The sequence below is a fragment of the Pogoniulus pusillus genome, chromosome 2, assembly GCF_015220805.1.
Source record: "Pogoniulus pusillus isolate bPogPus1 chromosome 2, bPogPus1.pri, whole genome shotgun sequence".
NCBI lineage: Eukaryota > Metazoa > Chordata > Aves > Piciformes > Lybiidae > Pogoniulus > Pogoniulus pusillus.
This window is the reverse complement of record NC_087265.1, coordinates 6,376,758-6,400,872: the sequence shown is the minus strand read 5'-3', so window position 1 is coordinate 6,400,872 and position 24,115 is coordinate 6,376,758. Positions and strand designations below refer to the sequence as shown.

The following is a 24,115-nucleotide window of genomic DNA, read 5'->3' as shown; positions in this document are numbered from 1 at the left end:
AGACTTGGCCATCAGGAGCAGAGGATACTTTGTTTCTGTGATTGCTGTGTCAGAGCATTACTTGTATCAATTGTAATGGTGTGGCAGAGCACCCCAAAGCAATCTCCTTCCTGAACTGAGTATTTTAGGGAGTTGTTCTTTTTCTCCATTCAAATGCTGAGTTGGAATTTTTTTATGAATTTGTTAGTTGTAGAACGTCAGAGTAGTTTGGTTTAGAAGGAACCTTAACACTCATCTAGCTTTAGCAGCCCTCCTTGGAGGTATTCAAGGCCGGGTTGGATGGGGCCTTCAGCAGCCTGGTCCAGTATCCCTGCCCATGGCAGGGAGTTTGGAACTAGATGATTTTTAACGTCACTTCCAACTCAAACCATTCTTCAGTATTTAACTAGATCAGGTTGCTCAGCACCCTGGTCAACCTGGCTTTGAAATGTTCCAGGGTTAGGATGTACAGTGATGGTTGGCTCTGATTCTAGAGGAGCTGAAGGAGTGAACCATCTTGCTTCCTGTTTTGCACTGTCAAATCTGAACTTGACTAAATCATTCAGAAATAGTAGTCAGGCATTGGAGCATGCTGCCCAGGGAGGTGGTGGGGTCAGCATCCCTGGAAGTGGTCAAGGAATGTGTAGATGTGGCATCTGGGGACATGGCAGTATTGGATTGATCATTGTACTTGGTTTGGTTGTTAAAGACATCTTAAAGTTAATTCTATGATTCTCAGTTCAGTGCTGAGCCTGTCTTTGCTGTTAACACTTTGGAGGGGGAGGGAGGGGTGCTGTGTTATTGCTCCAGACTGATTTTTTTCCCCTCTGTTGCTGCTTTTCAGATGGGACACCCAGGAATGCCACATTATCCCCCAATGGGAATGCACCCTATGGGTCAGAGACCCCCAAATATGCCACCAGTTCCACATGGTATGATGCCTCAGATGATGCCCCCCATGGGAGGACCACCAATGGGGCAGGTAAGGCAGTTTCACAAGGTCTTTTTGCTTGTCTTCCTTCCCATAATGAGAAGATAATCCTAGAGGTGGCTAAGTCTTCTGCAGCAGCTTGCCTAATGGTAAGGTTGACAGATCATGGTGGTTTGTGATCTGGTTCCTATCCGTGAAGGAACTCATCTCATGTGGAGCAGGCAATCGATGCACTTTATGTAATTTCAATTGTAAATAGTCTTAGGTATGAAACCATAAGTGGGTTTTTATTAAAGATATTTGATAGTTTTCCTTTGCTTTTGAAGAAATAAGCTTGTCTTGCATACTAGAAACATAAAATAGTGGCTCTTCTCAGAGGCATTAACAAGAGAGAGCTTCATGTTTCCTTAATTCTTGGCTCTTACATCTACAGAGGTTAAAATTCTAGGCAGATGAGATTAAAGTTCTAGGGAGATGAAGGAGAAGAAATAATTACCATTTGGATTTGTGAAGAATTCCTTCTTGAATCCCAGGGAACAAGTTGTAGTTTTGTGCTTCCACAGTTGTTGCTATTGTCATGGAGTTGTTGAGTCTGTTAAGTGAAGGGGGCCTACCAGAAAGTTGAGGAGGGACCTTTTACAAGGGTTATAGTGCTGGGATGAGGTGGAATAAATTTGAGCTGGAAGAGGGCAAATTTAGACTGGAAATGAGGAAGTAATTCTTGCCAGTGAGGGTGATGAGACACTGAAACAGGTTGCCCATGGATGTTGTGGATGCCTCTCCCTGGAGATGTCCAAGACTAGGTTTGATGAGACCTTGAGCAAGCTAATCTAGTGGGAGGTGTCCCTGCCCATGGCAAGGGGTGTTGGAACCAGGTGATCTTTAAGGTCTCTTCCAATCCAACCCATTCTGTGAATCTGAGGAACAGTTCTCTTTCTGGACATAAGGCAAGCTCCAGTGATCCCACTTGTGGTGGTGGTTTACATAAGTAGAAACTGAGTGCCATCAACTAGACCAGGTTTAGAGTAGAGTGAGGTCTGAGAAAGATTGACCCTGTGAGAAGAGCCCACAAGGTCGTGCTAGCCGCACTTTACCTTCCTTTGCAGTACCTTGTGTAGAGTGTGAGGTTTTGGGTTGGTTTGGGGTTTTTTAACTGGTGTCTAAATGTTTGGTAGGTGGGTTTGCAGCCTGCTAGAACTTCTGGTGTAGAAATCACACAGTTTTAAAAGCTGGGGAGGGTTTAAGCATTGGTAAGACAGTTAATAGTGTGAGTTCTATTTTGTTAAGAGCTTAAATAGCAATTCTCTGCTATTCCTTTCCCGGGTTTGAGTGGATTGTTCTTTTTTCCATCCCAGCTGGTTGTGTTTCTTTCCCAGCTCATCAGTCTCTCTCCCTTCATGCCTTTCTCTTCCCTTTGGGAAGGCAGAGGGCTCCCTGGAGAGTCTCTAACACTCCTCTGGTGACCCAGCCCTGACCCTTGACACTTCCTTTAGTTAATACTTCTTTGTAGCTTCTTTTCCACTGTTCTCACTCTGATACATAGAGTATTTCAAACTTTAATATTTTAGTGAGCAACATAGAGAAGTCAGGACTTTTAGGTAGCTGTCCATCAAAAAGCTAAAGCTAAATAGTATGCTGGGGAGAGGAGATTTGAACCTCAGCTGCCCAAACAGCCCTCGGGATGGGACAGGATGGTGGTGTTCTCACACCAGAACTACTGTGGTGTACATATCAGCCCATGTTGGCTTGTTTTCTTGAAGGAAAAGCTGTTTGTTTCAGCAGAGGTTTGTTTTTGAGGCTTTGCAGGGTGGGATGTTCTGCAGCATGCTTTTCTGAGGCAAACTCTGTAGAGGACAGGTTCTTTGCATGGCTATCAGCAAGAGTCCTGTCAGTATCATTCAGTAGAAGATGTTTTGGTAAAGGATTAGCTCTTCCTTCCCATTTTTTGTGGTTTTTTTTTGCCAGCTTTGGGTTAGTGTTCTGCAGAAACCAAGCAATGCAGAAGGTTGCCTCAGGGCCTAAGCCAGGGCTTTGAGGAAATCTCACACACTCAGAGCTGCCTTAGTCGCAAGTAGTGGTGGGGCAAGAGTGCTTTTTTCTCCTGCTTCTACAGGATGGCAAGAAATGGAAGTGGATGCCTTCCAGTCTTTCCTTCCTCCCTCACCCACCCATGAAAACCTTGTGGATTTAAGGGTGGAGCAGTAGCCCTACCACATAGCCCTCTCTCCTCCAGGTAAGGAGAGTGGTAACCTGGTGCTCCCTGATGGTACAGGGGGATGGGGTCACTTGGCCAGCCTGCCAAGGACAATCAAGTTAAAGGGGCATGACTGGAAGGTTGAAGAGGGTTGACTGCTTCTCTGGAGCTGTTTAAGGCCAGGCTGGATGAGGCCTTGGGCAGCCTGGTCTAGTGGAAGTTGTCCCTGCCCATGGCATGGGCTTGAAACTGAATGATCGTCAAGGTCCCTTCCAACCCAAACCATCCTGGGAATCTGTGACTTTGTGAGACCTGTTTGGGTTGAGTGGCCAAAACTTCATCATGACCTGAATCATGCATTTTGCCACTTGTTAGTTCTTCAAAGCCAGGATCAGCAAAAATAATGGGCAACAAGATGTTAAACACTTGAAGTAGTGTTCAAGGCTCAGGCTGGATGAGGCCTTGAGCAGCCTGGTCTAGTGGAAGGTGTCCCTGCCCATAGCAGGGGGGTTGGAAGTAGATGATCCTCAATATTCCTTCCAACTGCCTAACTATCTCTTTAAGGCAATAAAAACAAACACTTGGGCAAAGCCTCACTTACCTGAGCAACAGTTTTGTGGGCTTTTGGTCTCATCAGATCACCCAACAAATCCAAATCCAAGTCTGGACCCACACTTTTTCCCTTTCTGTAGTGCGGTGTGTCCTCGTGACCAAGTTCACACAGTGCATGGTTTAACATATATCTATTCTTTTTAGCAAGACCTTTAAAAAGAGAGTTCAGAATTAGTTTAAAACTCTGATATTTAGTAATTTTCTTCACCTTAAAGTTATTTGCAGAAGTTCATTCTCCTAGTGCCCCTCTAAATTGCTTCTTCCTTTTTGCAGAGGTAGGAAGAAAGAGAGGCAGGGAGAACGCTGTCCCAAACTGTGAGCAGAACTCTGCTTTTACCTTTCCTTTGCTTAGTTTGTCCTGTGTGACCTTGGATTTTGGCAGAAATCCTTCTCAACCTTTACGTTTTCCTGCTTCAACTTAGGATTTCAGTAAGAGCTTGCAAACAGATCACACATCTTCTCATCTGCTGATCTTCTTTTGTAGTTTAAGTGCTTTTCATTAATATTTCATATCAGAATTTGGAATGTGGCAGAAACACTACTCCAAAAGTCGATTTTGTAGGTATGTAATGAAAGGAATTGTCCAAACCTACCTTCCTTTTTCTTGCCAAGTGTTTAAAATGAGTATTTTTAAGATGATTAAAAGCTAGTACCAGGTAAATGTGGTTTTTTTAAGTACAGACAAAGCACTTCTCATCTTCTATGTTTAAAATACTACAAAGCATATCTGAAATGCTGTTTAATTACAGATGCCTGGAATGATGCAGTCAGTAATGCCTGGAATGATGATGTCCCACATGTCCCAAGCTGCCATGCAGCCTACAGTTCCAGTGAGTTTCACTTCTGGTTTTTTTTTGGGGGGGTGGGTGGAGGCTTGGATGGTATTTTTGTCTCCTGGGGGATCTTGGAAGGTCTTTTGGTGGGGGTGCTAAATCTTTTGGATTGTTTGAAAGCAGTTTGAATGCAGATCTTACACATTAAAAGCCCCCTGAGCCTCCTCAGGGGAAACATCATTGCTGTCTACAACTACCTGAAAGGAGGCTGTAGGCAGGCAGAGGTTGGTCTCTTCTCCCTGGCACCAGGTGACAAAACAAGAGGACACAGTCTCAAACTGCACCAGGGCAGGTTTAGGCTGGATGTTAGGAAGAAATTCTTCGCAGAAAGAGTGATTGGCATTGGAATGGACTGCCCCAGGAGGTGGTGGAGCCGCCGGAGCAGACGTCCTTGAAGGTGTTTAAAAGGAGACTGGATGAGGCACTTAGTGCCATTGTTTAGTTAATTAGAAAGGTTAGGTGATAGGTTGGACTCGATGATCTTAGAGGTCATTTCCAACCTGGTTAATTCTGTGAGTCTGTGAAAGCCTTTTTCTACATGATTTACTAGGCTCTTACTAAGCTACTCCAGCAGAAATTCAGGTATTTTCTTTTCCTTCTCAACCTCCTCATTTGAGACATAAAAATGGGTCTGGAAGGATGTCAAAGAATCCCTGGTGTAGCTTATTGCAGATTTTGTCTCTGAATGCCAGATTGGTCTTCTTAATCCCTTATTTAAGGAGTAGTAGTATTTGAGTGGTTGATGGGAAGGTAAGAAGCCATCCTTTAGACAGTATTTTGTGGCCAAAAGCACTTTTTAATCTATTTTCTGTGTTTGATGATTTAATTCTGTTTTTTATTCAATATTTAAATAACCTGTTGATTTGTTTCTACAGCCAGGAGTGAACAGTATGGATGCACAAGTAGGTAAGTGTGAGCAATTTGTTTCCAATTCAAAAGACTTCAACCAAGAACATTAAATAAAATAGAGGGAAGGGGAGGACAGGAGAGGACAAGGAAGGGGAGGAGAGGGAAGCAGAGGACAGGAGAGGAGAGGGAAGCAGAGGGAAGGGGAGGAGAGGGAAGCAGAGGACAGGAAAGTAGAGGAGAGAGAAGCAGAGGGCAGGAAAGTAGAGGAGAGAAGCAAAGGAGAGGAGAGGGAAGCAGAGGAAAGGGAAGCAGAGGACAGGAAAGAAGAGGAAAGGAGAGGAGAGGGAAGCAGAGGACAGGAAAGAAGAGGAAAGCAGAGGAGAGGACAGGAGAGGAGAGGGAAGCAGAGGACAGAGAAGCAGAGGACAGGAGAGGAGAGGAAAGCAGAGGACAGGAAAGAAGAGGAAAGCATAGCAGAGGACAGGAGAGGAGAGGGAAGGAGAGGAGAGGAAAGCAGAGGACAGGAGAGGAGAGGAAAGCAGAGGACAGGAGAGGAGAGGAAAGCAGAGGACAGGAGAGGAGAGGAGAGGAAAGCAGAGGAGAGGACAGGAGAGGAGAGGGAAGCAGAGGACAGGAAAGCAGAGGAGAGCAGAGGAGAGGACAGAAGAGGAGAGGGAAGCAGAGGACAGGAAAGTAGAGGAGAGGGAAGCAGAGGACAAGAAAGTAGAGGAAAGCAGAGGAGAAGACAGGAGAGGAGAGGGAAGCAGAAGACAGAGAAGCAGAGGAAAGGGAAGCAGAGGACAGGAAAGAAGAGGACAGGAGAGGAGAGGGAAGCAGAGGACAGGAGAGGAGAGGGAAGCAGAGGACAGGAGAGGGAAGCAGAGGACAGGAAAGGAGAGTAGAGGGAAGCAGAGGAAAGGAGAGTAGAGGGAAGCAGAGGACAGGAAAGCAGAGGACAGGAAAGAAGAGGAAAGGAGAGTAGAGGGAAGCAGAAGACAGGAAAGTAGAGGAAAGCAGAGGAGAGGACAGGAGAGAAGAGGGAAGCAGAGGACAGGAAAGAAGAGGAAAGGAGAGGAGAGGGAAGCAGAGGACAGGAAAGTAGAGGAAAGCAGAGCAGAGGACAGGAGAGGAGAGGGAAGCAGAGGACAGGAAAGAAGAGGAAAGCAGAGGAGAGGACAGGAGAGGAGAGGGAAGCAGAGGACAGGAAAGTAGAGGAAAGCAGAGCAGAGGAGAGGGAAGCAGAGGACAGGAAAGAAGAGGAAAGCAGAGGAGAGGACAGGAGAGGAGAGGGAAGCAGAGGACAGAGAAGCAGAGGAAAGGGAAGCAGAGGACAGGAAAGAAGAGGAAAGGAGAGGAGAGGGAAGCAGAGGACAGGAAAGTAGAGGAAAGCAGAGCAGAGGAGAGGGAAGCAGAGGACAGGAAAGAAGAGGAAAGGAGAGTAGAGGGAAGCAGAAGACAGGAAAGTAGAGGAAAGCAGAGGACAGGAGAGGAGAGGAAAGCAGAGGACAGGAAAGAAGAGGAAAGGAGAGTAGAGGGAAGCAGAGGACAGGAAAGTAGAGGAAAGCAGAGGAGAGGACAGGAGAGGAGAGGGAAGCGAAGGACAGGAAAGTAGAGGAGAGGGAAGCAGAGGACAAGAAAGTAGAGGGAAATTCAACAACAATTAATTAAAATTCAACAACAAAATTAAATTAAAATAATATGTTCCATCTTTTATAAAGCCTGATATAGCATGTCACTAACTGACATCCTCACTCCTCGCCAGGAAATGCTTTTTGCCTTTCAAGCATTGATTAATTAGACCTCTTTATCTAGGGAAAAAGCAAACCACCTGAACTCTTGTTAAATTACTTCATCTTACCTTTTTTAGGTGTCACACCTCCTGGAACTCAGGTATGTACAAACCAGAATGGTAGAAGATTTGAAGGGCAGAGTTGTGCTTTGCTTTTGTGGCTTTACAGGGTGTCTTTGTGTCTTTGTTTTTCCTCTGCTAGAGCTGCTTTGCTGTCAGTCATTTGTGTTGATAGTTAAATTAGGTGTGTTTGCTCTTACTGACACCAATTTCTGAGCATTGAAGTATCTTTTTTCTTCTAGTTCTTCCACTGCACAGCAATGTGAGATGTTTCTTGGGGTGTTTTGAGATCTCTGCCTTGCCTGAGCAGCATTGTAACCTCAATACCCCTTTTAAACTTGAGTGTTTTCAGCTTTAAATCATTGTGTCAGATGGTTGCTCAGGGAAGAATTGGAGTTTCATTTGCACTGGAGAGTAGAGATTATTCCTCTCTGCTTCCTCTTGCTTCCTTCCATATCAGTGTCCAGGTTATAATCAGATATAATTGTACTTACATTTGGCTAACATTTTGCTTATTGCATATTAAGAAACCTTTTGCTTTAACAGTTTTAATATCTAAAGAATATGGCAGGCTGTTCCTTCCCCCTTCCCTTTCTGTTCCCACCACCTTTTCTCCCCTCCTTCTCTCTCCCTTCTTCCCCCACTTCACCCTTTTTTCCCCCCTTTCTTCTTTTCCTCCCCCTCCTGCCCTCTCCCTTTCTTCTTTTCCTCCCCCTCCTGCCCTCTCCCTTTCTTCTTTTCCTCCTCCTCCTGCCCTCTCCCTTTCTTCTTTCCCTCCCCCTCCTGCCCTCTCCCTTTCTTCTTTCCCTCCCCTTCCTGCCCTCTCCCTTTCTTCTTTCCCTCCTCCTCCTGCCCTCTCCCTTTCTTCTTTCCCTCCCCCTCCTGCCCTCTCCCTTTCTTCTTTCCCTCCCCCTCCTGCCCTCTCCCTTTCTTCTTTCCCTCCCCCTCCTGCCCTCTCCCTTTCTTCTTTCCCTCCCCCTCCTGCCCTCTCCCTTTCTTCTTTCCCTCCCCCTCCTGCCCTCTCCCTTTCTTCTTTCCCTCCCCCTCCTGCCCTCTCCCTTTCTTCTTTCCCTCCCCCTCCTGCCCTCTCCCTTTCTTCTTTCCCTCCCCCTCCTGCCCTCTCCCTTTCTTCTTTCCCTCCCCCTCCTGCCCTCTCCCTTTCTTCTTTCCCTCCCCCTCCTGCCCTCTCCCTTTCTTCTTTCCCTCCCCCTCCTGCCCTCTCCCTTTCTTCTTTCCCTCCCCCTCCTGCCCTCTCCCTTTCTTCTTTCCCTCCCCCTCCTGCCCTCTCCCTTTCTTCTTTCCCTCCCCCTCCTGCCCTCTCCTTTTCTTCTTTCCCTCCCCCTCCTGCCCTCTCCTTTTCTTCTTTCCCTCCCCCTCCTGCCCTCTCCCTTTCTTCTTTCCCTCCCCCTCCTGCCCTCTCCCTTTCTTCTTTCCCTCCCCCTCCTGCCCTCTCCCTTTCTTCTCTCTCCCTTTCTTCCCCCCCCCTTTCTTCTTTCCCTCCCCCTCCCCCCCTTTCTTCCTTTCTTCTCTCTCCCTTTCTTCCCCCCCCCTTTCTTCTTTTCCTCCCCCTCCTCCTTCCTTTTCTCTTGCCCTAGCATACCTGCCCTTAGAAGGAGAAGTCAGACCAAGGATCTGGTGTAGTTGAATCCTTGATAATTGAGATTGCAACCCTTCCCACCCCTAAATATATGACATGAGGGATGTGGTTTAGTGATGGGTTCATGGTTGGACTCCATGGTCTTAAATCTCTTTTCCAACCTAACCAATTCTGTGATTATTTCAAGTTTGCTTTTGTTGCTATTCTCCTCTAGTTCAGTAACTTAAGGAGGAATAAATAGGTTGCATGAAAGCTGATTTGCTGCCACTTAAAGTTGAGAACAGGCTGTGACAATGCAACCCAAAGTGACTTCTGGGTGGTTTTTAGTAGTTGTTCCACCTTTCCATCAGGTGAGAAAATGCTGCTGGCCCACAACTGCTGCTGGGTATTTTAACAGTGACACTTTTCAATGGTGACTCAACTTTGACATTGAGATAGGCAGGGTCACCTGGAAACCATCTCAAGCTTGAAATTTACCCTTCATGGCTCCTTGAATGACCACAAAAATCTTTGTCAAGATCAGATTTCTAATTAAAAATGCCTAAATAATAAATGACCTCTCTGGATAAGATCCCAGATGTGAAGGTTTTGACATGACAAGGAAAATAGTTTGGGTAGATACCTAAGGAGAATCCAAAACAGTCTAAATGTAGTCATGTGGCCTGAAATTTTAAGTCTTTTAAAAGATTTTTGAGGACCTTGAAAAGGTTTGTGGAGGACTTTGAAAGATTTTTCAGGATCTTTAAAGTTTTTTAGGTACTTGGAAGGTCTTTGAAGGATTTTCATGAAGGACTTTGAGAGAGTGTTTCTGGAGGATCTTCAAGGCTGGGAGAGGCTGGGGTTTTTTGGGAGGGTTTCTGGAGGACTTTGAGAGGTTTCTGGAGCACTTTGGGAGAGTTTTGTGGGAAGGTTCCTGGAAGACTTTGAGAGGTTTTTTGAGGAGGTTTCATGGAGGATTTTGAGAGGTTTCTGGAGGACTTTCAGAGTTTTTTTTGGGAGTTTTCCTGGAGGACTTTGGGAGGTTTTTTTGGGAAGGTTCATGGAAGACTTTGAGGGGCTTTTTGGGGAGTTTTCCTGGAGGACTTTGAGAGGGATTTTTTGGGAGGTTTCCTGGAGGAATTTGAGAGGTTTCTGGAGGACTTTCAGAGGGTTTTTTGGGAGGTTTTCTAGAGGATTTTGAGAGTTTTTTTTTTTGTGGAGGTTTTCTGGAGGATTTTGAGAGGGGTTTTTAGGAGGTTTCCTGGAGGACTTTGAGAGGTTTCCTGGAGGACTTTGAGAGGGTTTTTTTGGGAGGTTTCCTGGAGGACTTCGAGAGGCTTCTGGAGGACTTTGAGAGGGTTTTTGCAAGGTTTACTGGAGGACTTGGAGAGGGTTTTTTGGAAGGTTTCCTGGACGATTTTGTGAGGTTTTCTGGAGGACTTTGAGAGAGGTTTTTGGGGGGTTCCCTGGAGGACTTTGAGAAGTTTCTGGAGAACTTTGAGAGTGTTTTTGGAAGGATTCCTGGAGGACTTTGAGAGGCTTTTTGAGGAGGTTTTCTGAAGGACTTTGAGAGGCTTTTTGGGATTTTTTTTGAGCACTCAGGTGTTTTTTTGTTTTCTGGAGGACTTTCTGAGAACTTTCTGGAGGATGCTGAGAGTTCTTTAGGAGTTTGTGCACTGTGAGAGGTTTTTTGAGAGCACTTTGAGAGGCTTTTTAGGACGTTTAGAGTCTTATAGGTACTTTGAAAAGATTTTTTGAGGGCCCTTTAGAGATTTTTGATGACTTTGTAAGGTTCATTTGGTCCTTTTTAAAGGTCTTTGAGTACTCCTGAGTTCCAACTAAACTCTTAAAGTCAAAGTCTCCTTAACCCAACTTCCTTAGATTTGGAAACAAGACGAGGAGGAGGGAGGCTGAGAAACTTGACGCAAAGAACTAAGTTCCTTGCAGACAACGCTGCCTTAAATGTCCCTGTGCTTTGGCTTTGCTGTCTTTGCTGCTTGAATGTGCTTTTAGTCTATTTAGTGAACACACTCGAAGGAAACAAAGGCCACAAAATATTAACCAGAATGTCTTTTCAGAGCTCTGTTTTGTTTCGCCCTCAGACAACGCATCCCGTCGTTTGCGCTGCCCAGCAAACCACCACCACCACCAGCTCTGTTAATGAAGAGCACTCTAAACAGGTTTATCTGCTTTCCACTTGTATTTCACCACCTTCTTTTCTAGTAGCTTTTGATTATACCTCAATCAGTATTTTTTTTGTTCATCACTAATGGGTTCTTTGCCTCTTCCTAGAAATCTACATGGACAGAACACAAATCACCGGATGGAAGGACGTATTACTATAACACTGAAACAAAGCAGTCTACGTGGGAGAAGCCAGATGACCTCAAAACACCTGCTGAGGTGAGCTAAATTCAGATGAACATCTCTGTTTGGAAATGGTTTTTACTGTTTGTGTGAACAGAAGGGTTTGTTTCAACAGCTTGGGGAAGAAGGAGACCCCCAGGGAGATCTTCTGGTGGCTTTTCGATATTTAAAGGGGGCAGTCAGAAAGCTGGGGACAGACTTTTGAGCAGGGTCTGTTGTGACAGGCCAAGGGCTGGTGGTTTGAACTGAAAGAGGGAGATGGAGACTGGAGAGAAGGGAGGAATGTTTAATACTGAAGGTGGTGAGAGCCTGTCTCAGGTTGCCCAAAGAGGTGATAGATACCTCATGCCTAGAACTATCCCAGATGAGGTTGTCTGGGGCTCTGAACAACCTGCTCTGGTTGCAGATACCTCTGCTGACTGCAGGAGGAGTTGGTCTGGCTCATCCTTAAAGATCCCTTCCAACCCAAACCAGTCTGGGATTTAATTGTGCCATTAGATGTTTTGATTTTTCCAGTGGGAGAAAACTCTTCAAATAAACTTAACTAAGCACTAAGGAAAGCCATGTTTCTATTAAGCAAAAATCATCTTGAAATTGAGGAGGAAAACTGCAGAGTTTTGTCCCTTTTGCAGCTTCCAAGTTCCAATAACATCAAGAGTGGGACATAAATATTTTTGCAACATATGTCCAAGTAATACTTATCACTAGAGAAGATTTTACTTGGAGAATATTTGCCTTGTACCCACAAGTTATAGATCAATAAGTTACTTCTTGGCATCTATTTCCCTTCTTTTTTTTGCCTGCCTCCCTCTCTTGCCCTGTTTCTTATTGCCTTCCTTTTGCCTCCTTTCCCCTCCCTCCTTTTGCCTCCTTTCCCCTCCCTCCTTTTGCCTCCTTTCCCCTCCCTCCTTTTGCCTCCTTTCCCCTCCCTCCTTTTGCCTCCTTTCCCTTCCCTCCTTTTGCCTCCTTTCCCCTCCCTCCTTTTGCCTCCTTTCCCCTCCCTCCTTTTGCCTCCTTTCCCCTCCCTCCTTTTGCCTCCTTTCCCCTCCCTCCTTTTGCCTCCTTTCCCCTCCCTCCTTTTGCCTCCTTTCCCCTCCCTCCTTTTGCCTCCTTTCCCCTCCCTCCTTTTGCCTCCTTTCCCCTCCCTCCTTTTGCCTCCTTTCCCCTCCCTCCTTTTGCCTCCTTTCCCCTCCCTCCTTTTGCCTCCTTTCCCCTCCCTCCTTTTGCCTCCTTTCCCCTCCCTCCTTTTGCCTCCTTTCCCCTCCCTCCTTTTGCCTCCTTTCCCCTCCCTCCTTTTGCCTCCTTTCCCCTCCCTCCTTTTGCCTCCTTTCCCCTCCCTCCTTTTGCCTCCTTTCCCCTCCCTCCTTTTGCCTCCTTTCCCCTCCCTCCTTTTGCCTCCTTTCCCCTCCCTCCTTTTGCCTCCTTTCCCCTCCCTCCTTTTGCCTCCTTTCCCCTCCCTCCTTTTGCCTCCTTTCCCCTCCCTCCTTTTGCCTCCTTTCCCCTCCCTCCTTTTGCCTCCTTTCCCCTCCCTCCTTTTGCCTCCTTTCCCCTCCCTCCTTTTGCCTCCTTTCCCCTCCCTCCTTTTGCCTCCTTTCCCCTCCCTCCTTTTGCCTCCTTTCCCCTCCCTCCTTTTGCCTCCTTTCCCCTCCCTCCTTTTGCCTCCTTTCCCCTCCCTCCTTTTGCCTCCTTTCCCCTCCCTCCTTTTGCCTCCTTTCCCCTCCCTCCTTTTGCCTCCTTTCCCCTCCCTCCTTTATTTTTTGGCATTATTGGATGCTTGCCATAGAGTTTGTGGCTTAGTTCTATAGCCAAATTTTTAACTTTAAACCACTCTCTTAAGTACTTCAAATAACCTCAATGATTTTGTTTTCTCTCCATTAGCAATTGTTGTCTAAGTGTCCCTGGAAGGAGTATAAATCTGATGCTGGAAAGCCCTACTATTACAATTCCCAAACAAAGGAATCACGCTGGGCAAAACCCAAAGAGCTTGAGGATCTTGAAGGTAATGGTTACAAAACTCAGCAGGGAAAGGGGGTGGTGGGGTGCAGGCTGTGCAGATTGCATTAATTTGGGGCCACAATTTGGTATCAAGGCATAGCAGTCCAACTTCTGTTAGAAGTTAAATCTGGATTTAATGCTGTCTGAGATGCCCATGGATCAGCTTTGCCTTCTGTGTGCTCCCCAGTCCTTTTTCCACTGTAGTTTTAGTTCTTCCTTGTGTGACAGCAGCATCAGGTGCCCCTCATGTCCCCAAGCAGGAACTGGCTCAGGATAGTAGGGCAGTGACTTGTTCAGGGCTGTGAGTGCACTTTCTGCCATAGCAGTAGGTGATGCTTCAAACCTTTCTGCACATCAGGGCTCCTGGAGGGTTTGACTCTTCCTTAGCCACAAATCCTTTGGAAACCTGCAAGAACTTAGTAGAATTTACGTGAAGGTTCAGGCTTTGAGCCAGCAATGAGCCCTTGTGGCCAAGAAGGCCACTGGTATCCTGGGATGCATTCAGAAGAGTGTGAGCAGCATGTTGAAGGAGGTTCTTCTCCCCCTATACTCTCCCGTCAGGCTGCATCTGGAATACTGGGTCCAGTTCTGAGCTCCCCAGATCAAGAGAGACAGAGAACTGCTGGAGAGAGTCCAGTGGAGGCTGCAGAGCTGCTGAGGGGCCTGGAGCATCTCTGTGAGGAGGAAAGGCTGAGAGCCCTGGGGCTGTGGAGCCTGCAGAAGAGCAGCCTGGGATAGGGCTGGGGAGGGACTATTTTCAAGGTCTTGTAGTGACAGGACAAGGAGTAATGGGTTTAAACTGGCAGAGGGGAGATTCAAACTAGATGTTAGGAAAGGGCTTTTTACAGTGAGGGTGGTGAAACACTGGCACAGGTTGCCCAGGGAGGTTGTGGATGCTCTCTCCCTGGAGGTGTTCAAGACCAGGTTGGATGAGGCCTCGAGGACCTGTTCTAGTGGGAGATGTCCCTGCCTATGGCAGGGAGTTGGAACTGAGTGATCCTTGAGGTCCCTTCCAGCATAGACCATTCTGTGATTCTGTGGGGAATCCACCACTGCTCTGGGCAACCTGGGACAAGGTCTGACCACCCTCAGTGTCAATGAAAGGCTGAGAGCCCTGGGGCTGTGAAACCTGCAGAAGAGCAGCCCCAGAGGGGATCTGAGCAATGCTCAGCAAGAGCTGAAGGACCTGTGGGGGGCAAGAGGTTGGGGCCAGACTTCCGTCAGTGGTGCCCAGTGACAGGCCAAGGGGCAATGGGCACAAACTGAAACCCATAAGTTTCTACCTGAAGATGAGGAGAGAGCTGTTTGGTGTGAGGGTGCTGGAGGCCTGGAGCAGGCTGCCCAGAGAGGTTGTGGAATCTCCCTCTCTGGAGAGATTTCAAATTCTTTTACAACCTTTGTGCATGGTGATGGCAGAATCCTCTTACGTATAAACATTTTATCATTCTGTGCTCCTGCTTTCTTGATGTTGGCACGTTTCTGTTTGGCATTTTAAGGGACATGAGATGTAAAATCTGCCAAAAGAAGTATTAAAAGAAGTACAGAAAACCAAACATCTGTGACTGTTGGAATAAAAAGGCTCTGGTTCAGTAAGCCTGGCTTTCTAAAGGTTCCTTAAACTTATCTTTCAAAGCTGAAGTAGTTATTTGAAACTAAGCAGTTGTACTTCATGTGTCCCTAACCTTTATTTTTAATGAGATTTTAGAAATTGGGTTTTAGTCTGACTTGATTTCATCCCTCAAAGGGCATAAATATTGAAATCACTAATAACAACAAAAGCATTTAAAGCTCTTTTAATTACATCCCGTTAAGAGAAACTCTAAACTGTTTCTGAAAGCATTTTGACTTTGTCTTTTCTCTCCTTTCCTCCTCCAGCAATGATAAAAGCTGAAGAAAACAGGTATGTGTGCTAAAAGTGACTGGATGGGGCACTTAGTGCCATGGTCTAGTTAATTGGATGGGGTTGAGTGCTAGGTTGGACTGGATGAGCTTGGAGGTCTCTTCCAAACTGATTAGATCCCACAGAGAATCAGTCCCTGAATCTTAAAAATGCTGCTTTAATGCCCCTATAGTTGCTTTGTTCTATTCAAACCTTGAATGTTCAAGGTTTCCTTTGAAATGAAATGATTGATTTTCATAGATAAAAGTGTTTCAATAAAGCATTTCCTTTCTTTGAGCTATGAGATTGCTTTGGGTTCTGTCTGGAGGGGATTCTGCCTGGGGGAGGTCCTTCCTGTGGGTCCTTCTTGAGACTTCTTTGTCACCAGACTCTACACTTCTGATTTTGTGCTTTCTCAACTTCTTTAAACTTCAGGTTTCTCTGAACCATTAAGTTGTCCCATGCTTGTATGTGACTGTTGCCATTTGTTTGGTCCTTGCAGCACAAAGCCTGAAGATTCCACTCCAGCCACATCGACTCCAGCTGCAGCTGCAGAAGCCACAAACGCCACCACCGCAGCCGCAACCGAAACTGCCGCTGCTGTCACCACCACCGCTGCTGCTTCTGCAGCCACAGCAGCCCCTGAAGCAGATGCTGCTGCAGCTTCTTCTGTGGTAGAAAATGAAAGTGGTGGCACAGCCACAGCTGAGGAACAGGGACAAGCAGCTTCTGCACCTGCTGGGCAGGAACAGAGTGGAGAAGCTGCAGCCAACACAACAGATGACTCTTCCAAGCAGGAGGCCTCAGGAGAGTGAGTGAAATCACAAAGCTTTGCAGCCTTGTCTTCCTTCTAGGATTTGGTTTATCTTGAGTTGTAGATGCCCAGATTCTTTGATAGATCTCTTCAATGAAACATGAGCATGAATAAATGGCAGCAGAGAAGAATGAGAAACCTTCTCCCAGAGATCTTAAACCCTGCAGAGAACGTCAGTGGCTCAAACCTCTCAGTAATTTTTGAGAGCTGTTAAGATTTAAACTGAAGGTCAAGAGGAAGCTCTTTCCAATGAGGGTGGTGAGACACTGGAACAGGTTATGCAGGGAGATTGTGGATTCCCCCCTCCCTGGAGGTGTTGAAGGCCAGTTTGGATGAGGCCTTGAGCAACCTGTTCTAGTGGAAGATGTCTCTGCCCATGGTAGGGGGGTTGGAACTAGATCATCTTTGAGGTCTCTTCCAGCCCAACTCATTCTATGAATCTTCTCTATAGCTATGCAATTAGCCACAGTTAGAAGGACATGCAATAGAACAATTTGCTGTCTTGATCAGTTGTGTGGTGTCTGTAAGGAAAAGTCTTCTACAAAACATCTCTATAGTATTGTTTTCTTTTGAGTTGCAACTTAATTCACTCTGATGATGGTGGCTTATGACTCTTTTGCAGAAAAAAACTGTTTCTATAATGAATGTCTTGATTTTTTTCTCTAGTGCTGCTTCAAAGAAAGAGGATGATGATGCCCAGCCTGTTAAGAAGACCTATACATGGAATACAAAGGAAGAAGCCAAGCAAGCATTTAAAGAGCTGCTGAAAGAAAAGGTATTTCAGTCAACTTAATGCTTTATTGAGCTATATAACCTCTTGTTTGTCAGAAGTAACCTGAGGGCTGGACCACTCATTAGTCTTTCTGGCCCTCCTCTGGACATACTCCAGCAGGTCCATGTCCTTCTTATGTTTGAGGGCCCCAGAGCTGGACACAGTCCTCCAGGCAAGGTCTTGCCAGAGCAGAGTGGCACAATCCCCCCTCTCCATCTGCTGGCAATGCTTCTTTTGATGCACCCCAGGATGCCACTGGCCTTCTGGGCTGCAAGTGCCCATTGCTGCTTCATGTCCAGCTTTTCATCCACCAACACCCTCAAGTCCTTCTCTGTGGGGCTGCTCTCAATCTCATCATCCCCCAGCCTGAATTGATATCAAGAATTTTCCTGCCCTAGCTGCAGGACCTCACACTTTGCCTTATTGAACCTCGTGAGAATCTCCTCAGCTCACCTCAGCCTGTCTAGGTCCCTTTGTATGGATTCCATCCTTCAGTCTTATCAACCACAACATTCAGCTTGGTGTCATCAGCTAACTTGCTGAGAGTGCACTCAATCTGTCTGTATCACTGCTGAAGATGCTGAACAGCACTGGTCCCAGTACAGACCTTTGAAGGATACCACCTGTCACCCACCTGTGTCTGCACATGGAGCTGCTGACCACTACCCTTTGCATGTGATCATCTAACCAGTCCCTTATCCAGTGGACAGTCCACCCATCAAATCCATATCTGTCCAGCTTGGAATGCTGTTGCTGGGGACTGTCAGAGGCTTTACAGAAGCTCCTCTGTTGACTTTCCCTTGTCCACTGGTGTAGTTACACCGTTGTAGAAAGCCACTAGGTTGGTCAGGCAGGGCTTGCCCTTGGTGAAGCTTCCATGAGTCAGATAGATTTAAAGACAGTTTTTTATGTGCCTCTGAGGTAGTACTTCTAGAACTGTATTTAATCCTGGTGGGAGTCGTGGATGCCAATGTTTTCATCTGACAGATGAAAATGTTGCCTGAGCCCCCAGTTTTCTCCCTTTGTTTTAAAGGTCAAATGGGAATAAAATGAGCCTGGCTTTGATTTTTTTGTTTTTCCCCTCAGAGTATGTGAGATCTGTTTGTGTTTTGCCTAATGAGTAGTTCTAAAACAGACAAACTCCCAGGAGAATTTATCGTGGAGATGATAACAACACCCAAACCACCGGGTTTTGTTTGCCATGTGGGCTGTTAATAACAGTTAAACCAAAAAACAGTGACAGAGGATGTTGCCTGAACCTCCAAAGGGAAGCTTTTTCTTTTCCTAAGGGCTCTTTTTAAAGTCATTGCTTGGTTCCAAACCTAATTAACCGATGATTTAATGTCTTCACAGCGAGTGCCATCCAATGCTTCTTGGGAGCAAGCAATGAAAATGATCATTAATGATCCCAGATACAGGTAATGCTTGATTCAGTCCTCGTTCAATTCTACACAAGCACCATCTGAGCTACTTTCACTTTTCTGACTTAACTGTGCACAGCTGTTTGTGCATTTCTGACCATCTACCACTGCCAGGGACCTTTCCCACATTAAAAAGTGCAATTCCTAGGCTTAAAGCCTTGTCTAGTATGCTAGGGTGACTCTTGCCTTCCTGTCTGCCATGGAGTCACTGTTCTACTGAAGCTCATGGTAGCCATGAAGTGCCTTTGGTTTATCTCATTTTGAGGAATCTAAAACTGCTGATAAATAAAACTGTATCAAACAGCTGAGGCCAGCAGGTCAAGGGGGGTTGTTCTCACCCTCTGCTCTTGCCCTAATGATGCTACATCTGGAGTATTGTGCCCAGTTCTGGGCTCCCCAGCTCCAGGGCAACAGAGATATATTAGAGAGTGGCCAATGGCGGCTGTAAGGATGATGTTTTTCACTCCATAAAGCCTTCAGTACTGTCAGAATAAAGGAGTAGGAGCTGGGGTTGTTTAGCTTGGAGAAGAGAAGGCTCAGGGAGGACCTTCTTACACTCCACAACTACCTGGAGGGAAGTTGCAGTAAGGTGGGGGTGAGGCTCTTCTCCCAAGCAATTAGTAACAGAATGAAGTGGCACAGACTCAAGCTGTGCCAGGGAAGGTTTAGGCTGGAGATTAGGGAAAAAGTCTTCACAGAAAGAGTGATTTGCCATTGGAATGGGCTGCCCAGGGAGGTGGTGGGGTCACCATCCCTGGCAGTGTTTGAGGCTGGATGGGGCACTTAGTGCCATGGTTTAGTTAAGTAGATGGTATTGGGTAATAGATTGGACTCCATGATCTTGAAGGTCTATTCCAACCTGATTAATTCTGTGATTCTGTGATCTGAAAAGGATGTGGCAGCTGTTGGCTGTATTTTATGTCCTTCATTTTTCTATGAGATTAAAAAAACTCAAAACATTTACACTGAGCTGAAGACTTTGTTAGGTTACTTCTTAAACGGGTGGCAGAAAAATGATTGAGATCTGTGATAAAATACGATTACAACATTATCCCAATGTGAAATGCAGCCTGAAAGCATGATGGTGGCTCATATTTTATTGTTAAATACTTGTACTGCTTTTTTTAATGCTTACCATTAATCCTGAGGGAGAAACAGGATGATGACTAGACCACTTAGATGTTATTTTGCCTCCTGCTTGACTGATTAAAATCTGTTGCGTTTTGACCTTTTGGTTTTGTTTTTCTCCTTTAATTCTCTTTTTAGTATAACTGATGTTGTTTTCTTTTCTTCTTTGCTGTGAAGTGCTTTGGCTAAACTCAGTGAAAAAAAGCAAGCTTTTAATGCTTACAAAGTTCAGACAGAAAAAGAAGAGAAGGAAGAAGCAAGATCAAAGTACAAAGAGGCTAAAGAATCCTTTCAGCGTTTCCTTGAAAACCATGAGAAGATGACCTCCACAACAAGATACAAGTAAGGCAAACATTAAATGAACTTCTAGATTTCACTGTCTTCTTAAACAAGTCTGGTTCCTGAGAGCTGGTTTGCTCTTCATGAATGGCAAACTTCTTACATGCTCAGCCTGGAAAAAAATGTGTAGCTAAAATTCCTATGGGAACAGGAATATTCTTGTTTATGTAGACCCAGGTGAAACCAGCTCAAGTGGGTGATCATGCATTGAGTTTTTCATAGCTATAAATGAAAGAACACATCAGCTTTAATTTGGTTTTAGAAAGTTATCACAGGAAAAAAAACCTCAGTCACAGAGTGATGGGAATCAGATCTCTGGAGATCATTCAGTCCAACCCTCCTGCTAAAGCAGGGCACCCACAGCAGCTTGCCCAGTTGGGCTTGGAAGCTCTCCAGAGAAGGAGACTCCACAACCTCTCTGGGCAGCCTGCTCCAGGCCTCCAGCACCCTCATACCAAACAACTTTCTCCTTAGCTTCAGATTGAACTTCCTGGCTTCCAGTTTGTCCACTGCCTCTTGTCCTGTCACTGGGCACCACTGACAAAAGTCTGCCTCCATCCTCTTACCCCTCACAGGTCCTTTAGCTCTTGCTGAGCATTGATCAGATCCTCTCTGGGGCTGCTCTTCTCCAAGCTCAGCAGCAGCCCCAGGGCTCTCAGCCTTTGCTCCTCACAGAGATGCTCCAGGCCCCTCAGCAGCTTTGCAGCTTTCTGTGGACTCTCTCCAGCAGTTCCCTGTCTCTCTGGAACTGGGGAGCTCAGAACTGGACCCAGTATTCCAGATGCAGCCTGACTGGGGCTGAGGTGATGGGGAGGAGATGAACCTCCCATGGCCTGCTGGCCACGCTGTTCTTCATGGTCTTCCATAAGACCGTTGTCTTTGGCTATAAGGACATGTTACTGGTTCCTGGGGAACTTGTTGTCCACCAGCACTGCCAAGTTCTTCTCTGTGGAGCTGCTTTCCAGCAGATCACCCCTTACCTGGACTGCTGCAGGGTTCTTCTTGCACAGGTGCCGAGCATTTTCCCAAGAATTAATCATAGAACCATAAAATCAGTCAGGGTTGGAAGGGACCACAAGGATCAGCTAGTTCCAGCCCCCCTACCATGGGCAGGGACACTTGACCCTATAGCAGGCTGCCCACAGCCTCATCCAGCCTGGCCTTAAACACTTTCAAGGATGGGGCCTCAACCACCTCCCTGGGCAACCCATTCCAGGCTCTCCCCACTCTCATACTCAACAACTTCCTCCTCACATCCAGTCTGAATCTCCTGACCTCCAGCTGTGCTCCATTCCCCCTAGTCTTGTCACTCCCTGATATCCTGAAAAGTCCCTCCCCAGCTTTCTTGTAGCCCCCTTCAGATCCTGGAAGGCCACATGAAGGTCCCCTGGGAGCCTCCTCTTCTCCAGCCTGCACAGCCTCACCTCTTTCAGTCTGTGCTCACAGCAGAGCTGCTGCAGCCCTCTGAGCATCCTCCTGGCCCTGCTCTGGACACAAAAATTAAGATTTGGGAGATCTGGTACAAACACATTATTAATTATCAAGAGTTCATTAATGTTGTTGTAATGCAGTGGGACAGTTTGTGTTTACCAGCCAATGGCTCTTTGCTTTTCCTTTGTTGTCTCCAGAAAAGCTGAGCAGATGTTTGGGGAGATGGAAGTCTGGAACGCCATATCGGAGCGTGATCGCCTTGAGATCTATGAAGATGTCCTGTTTTTTCTGTCTAAGAAGGAGAAGGTAACTTTCAGACTTACCTCCTCAAGTAATATCTCTGAAGTAGTGTACACCTCTGCATAAAAAGATGTTCTTCAAGGGAGAGTGATTTCCCATTGGAATGGGCTGCCCAGGGAGGTGGTGGAGGCACCATCCCTGGGGGTCTTCAAGAAAAGACTGGATGAGGCACTTAGTGCCATGGTCTAGTTGATTGGTTAGGGCTGGGTGATAGGTTGGACTGGATGATCTTGGAGGTCTCTTCCAACCTGGTTGATTCTATGATTCTATGATTCTGTGTTGTAAGCAGACTGACTGGTCAGGGACAGTCAAAAAGATAACAGCTGGGATCGGATCTGGAGGAAGGAAGCGGAGAACCAAGTGAGAAGGTTACTGCAGAGGTGTGTCCCATAGTGTTTAGAAGGCACAACTCAATTTAGCTTTCCCAAGAGGTGGGGAAAAAGAACAGAAGGTAGACAAGATCTATCAACTACAGAAGAAGATGTGATGGGGAAAAAAGAAGACAAGGAATAAGAGCTTTGATTTGAAATGATGCAGCACTGAGTGTTTGCTGAAGGTACTGACAGCTTCCTGACTCTACCTCTGAAGGATGAGCTCCATTTATGAGCTGTTCCCATACATCAGGAGATAGATAATAGGAGCTTGAAGCTTCAGAAGGGTAGATTTAGACCAGAAATTAGGAGGAAATTCTTTGCAATGAGGGTGGTGAAACACTGGCACAGGTTGCCCAGTGTGGTTGTGGATACTTTCTCCCTGGATATGTTCAAGGACAGGCTGGATGAGGCCTTGAGCAACCTGGGCTAATGGAAAGTGTCCCTGCCCATGGCAAGGGGGGTTGGAAGTGGATGATCTTTGTGGTCTCTTCTAACTCAAACCATTCTGTGAATATGAGTGAATAGTCCTGAAATGGTCCATTTCTGGATGCAAGTACTAATAGCAGGTAAAAATTGTGTGTGGGTCCAGATTGGGTCAAGGTACATGGAAATGGAAGGTTAATTCTGTGTTTTCTTGGAGGATAAACTTCAGAGCTGAAGTGTTTTAATCTATGCAAGCTCCAATTTAACAGCAAAGAGGATAACTAAATGAATTTTCTCTTCAGGAACAAGCCAAACAGTTACGAAAGAGGAACTGGGAAGCTTTGAAGAACATACTGGACAACATGGCCAATGTCACTTACTGTACCACTTGGTCTGAGGCCCAGCAGTATCTGATGGACAATCCTACCTTTGCAGAAGATGAAGAACTGCAAAGTATGTTAAAAAATAGACATCTGTGTGGTTCTTTGGGGAGAGAGAGGATTTCTCTTCAGCAGCAAGAACTGCAAGAGTAGTCAGCCATTGGAACAGCCTGTCCAAGGAGGTTGTGGAGTCCCCATCCCTGGAGGTGTTCCAGAAACATGTGGACATGGACATGGTTTAATGGCCATTGTGGTGTTGAGTTGATGGTTGGACTCAATCTTAGAGGACTTTGCTAACCCAAACAATTCTAGAACTCCTGTCTGGGTATGGCTTGCTCCTGCCCAGTCCATGGCTGCTCTGTCAGCTTGTATGAAGGACCTCATCTTCTTTGGTTCTTAGGAAACACACATCAGCTTCACAAATCAGTGCTAACTAATCTTAATGAGTCATGTGTTCTTTAACAACAGGTTGCAAATATCTCAACCACCTTCTGCTAGACCAAGTGAGATCTTGCTGCTTTCCTAGCAACTGTCAACTGCTAAAGATCCTCTCTGTTTCTGGGTGTTTTTAAGAGACTTGAGAGGAGGCCACAGTGTGGCTTGAGGGGACCACAAAACTAGTTTGGTTTGGGAAAGACCTTCAGATTATGGAGTCCAACCATTAAACCATGTCCTGAAATGCCATGTCCAGATGTTTCTTGAGACCTCACCCACATTACTTACCACAGAAGCTTCTTAGGTCTGTGTTGGAGGTAAATTATCCAGCTTGGGGGAGGCTTTTGTTTTGCTGCTGTGCATAATTCAGTGCTGAGTGGAATTTCCAGTCACACCATCAATTCCCAACTGTTATCTCCTAGTAAGAAACTCTTAGTGAGAATCTCTGATTTTCACTCTTCCCTCTTCTGTTGCTAGACATGGATAAGGAGGATGCACTGATTTGTTTTGAGGAGCACATCAGGGCGTTGGAAAAAGAAGAGGAAGAAGAAAAACAGAAGAGTTTGCTTAGGGAAAGGCGGCGGCAGCGGAAGAACAGAGAATCTTTTCAGGTTGGTGGCCTCCTTCTGTCCTAGATGTGTCATGTCAGTGGTTATTTGACGTGGTTTCCCTCAGGGTAAGCTCATGAGAGTGTGAAATGCATCTCTTCCCAGCCTTGTAGTGTTTTGCCTGCTCTATAGTGCTAGAAAGCTGAGAGAGGAAAGGAAAAGGAAATAGATTTGAATGGAAGGCAAATACAGCTGGAATGTTGGACAGGGTGGAGGAAGAAATGATGAAGTTCTGGGGCCCCCAACACAAGAGGGACATGGAACTGTTGGAGCGAGCCCAGAAGAGGGCCACAAAGATGCTCAGAGGGCTGCTATGAGGACAGACTGAGAGAGTTGGGGCTCTTCAGTCTGGAGAAGAGAAGGATTCGAGGAGACCTTATAGTGGCCTTCCAGGATCTGAAGGGGCCTACAGGAAGGCTGGGGAGGGACTATTTGCAAGGTCTTACAATGACAGGACGAGGAGTAATGGGTTTAAACTGTCAGGGGGGAGATTTGTACTAGAAGTTCTTTACAGTGAAGGTAGTGAAACACTGGAATGGGTTGCCCAGGGAGGTTGTGGCTGCTTCCTCCATGGAGGTGTTTAAAGCCAGGTTGGATGAGGCCTTGAGCAACCTGCTCTAGTGTGG

General features: G+C 46.2%; 1 protein-coding gene across 4 annotated transcripts in view; it reads left to right on the top strand.

Moving 5' to 3' along the window:
• Positions 1-24,115, top strand: part of PRPF40A (pre-mRNA processing factor 40 homolog A) — a 36,917-nt gene that overhangs the window by 2,243 nt on the left and 10,559 nt on the right. For 2 of the 4 annotated variants that reach the window (XM_064155099.1, XM_064155090.1), the window contains exons 2-16: positions 824-961; positions 4,466-4,546; positions 5,425-5,455; positions 7,266-7,288; positions 10,926-11,003; positions 11,116-11,226; positions 13,069-13,189; positions 15,061-15,085; positions 15,567-15,875; positions 16,545-16,653; positions 18,004-18,068; positions 19,377-19,541; positions 21,167-21,275; positions 22,369-22,519; positions 23,359-23,492. In XM_064155099.1, the coding sequence (XP_064011169.1) occupies positions 824-961; positions 4,466-4,546; positions 5,425-5,455; positions 7,266-7,288; positions 10,926-11,003; positions 11,116-11,226; positions 13,069-13,189; positions 15,061-15,085; positions 15,567-15,875; positions 16,545-16,653; positions 18,004-18,068; positions 19,377-19,541; positions 21,167-21,275; positions 22,369-22,519; positions 23,359-23,492 (1,650 nt within the window). Of the gene's footprint in view, positions 1-823; positions 962-4,465; positions 4,547-5,424; positions 5,456-7,265; positions 7,289-10,901; positions 11,004-11,115; positions 11,227-13,068; positions 13,190-15,060; positions 15,086-15,566; positions 15,876-16,544; positions 16,654-18,003; positions 18,069-19,376; positions 19,542-21,166; positions 21,276-22,368; positions 22,520-23,358; positions 23,493-24,115 lie in introns of all 4 variants that reach the window. The other 2 variants (XM_064155081.1, XM_064155071.1) reach the window with 1 other exon arrangement.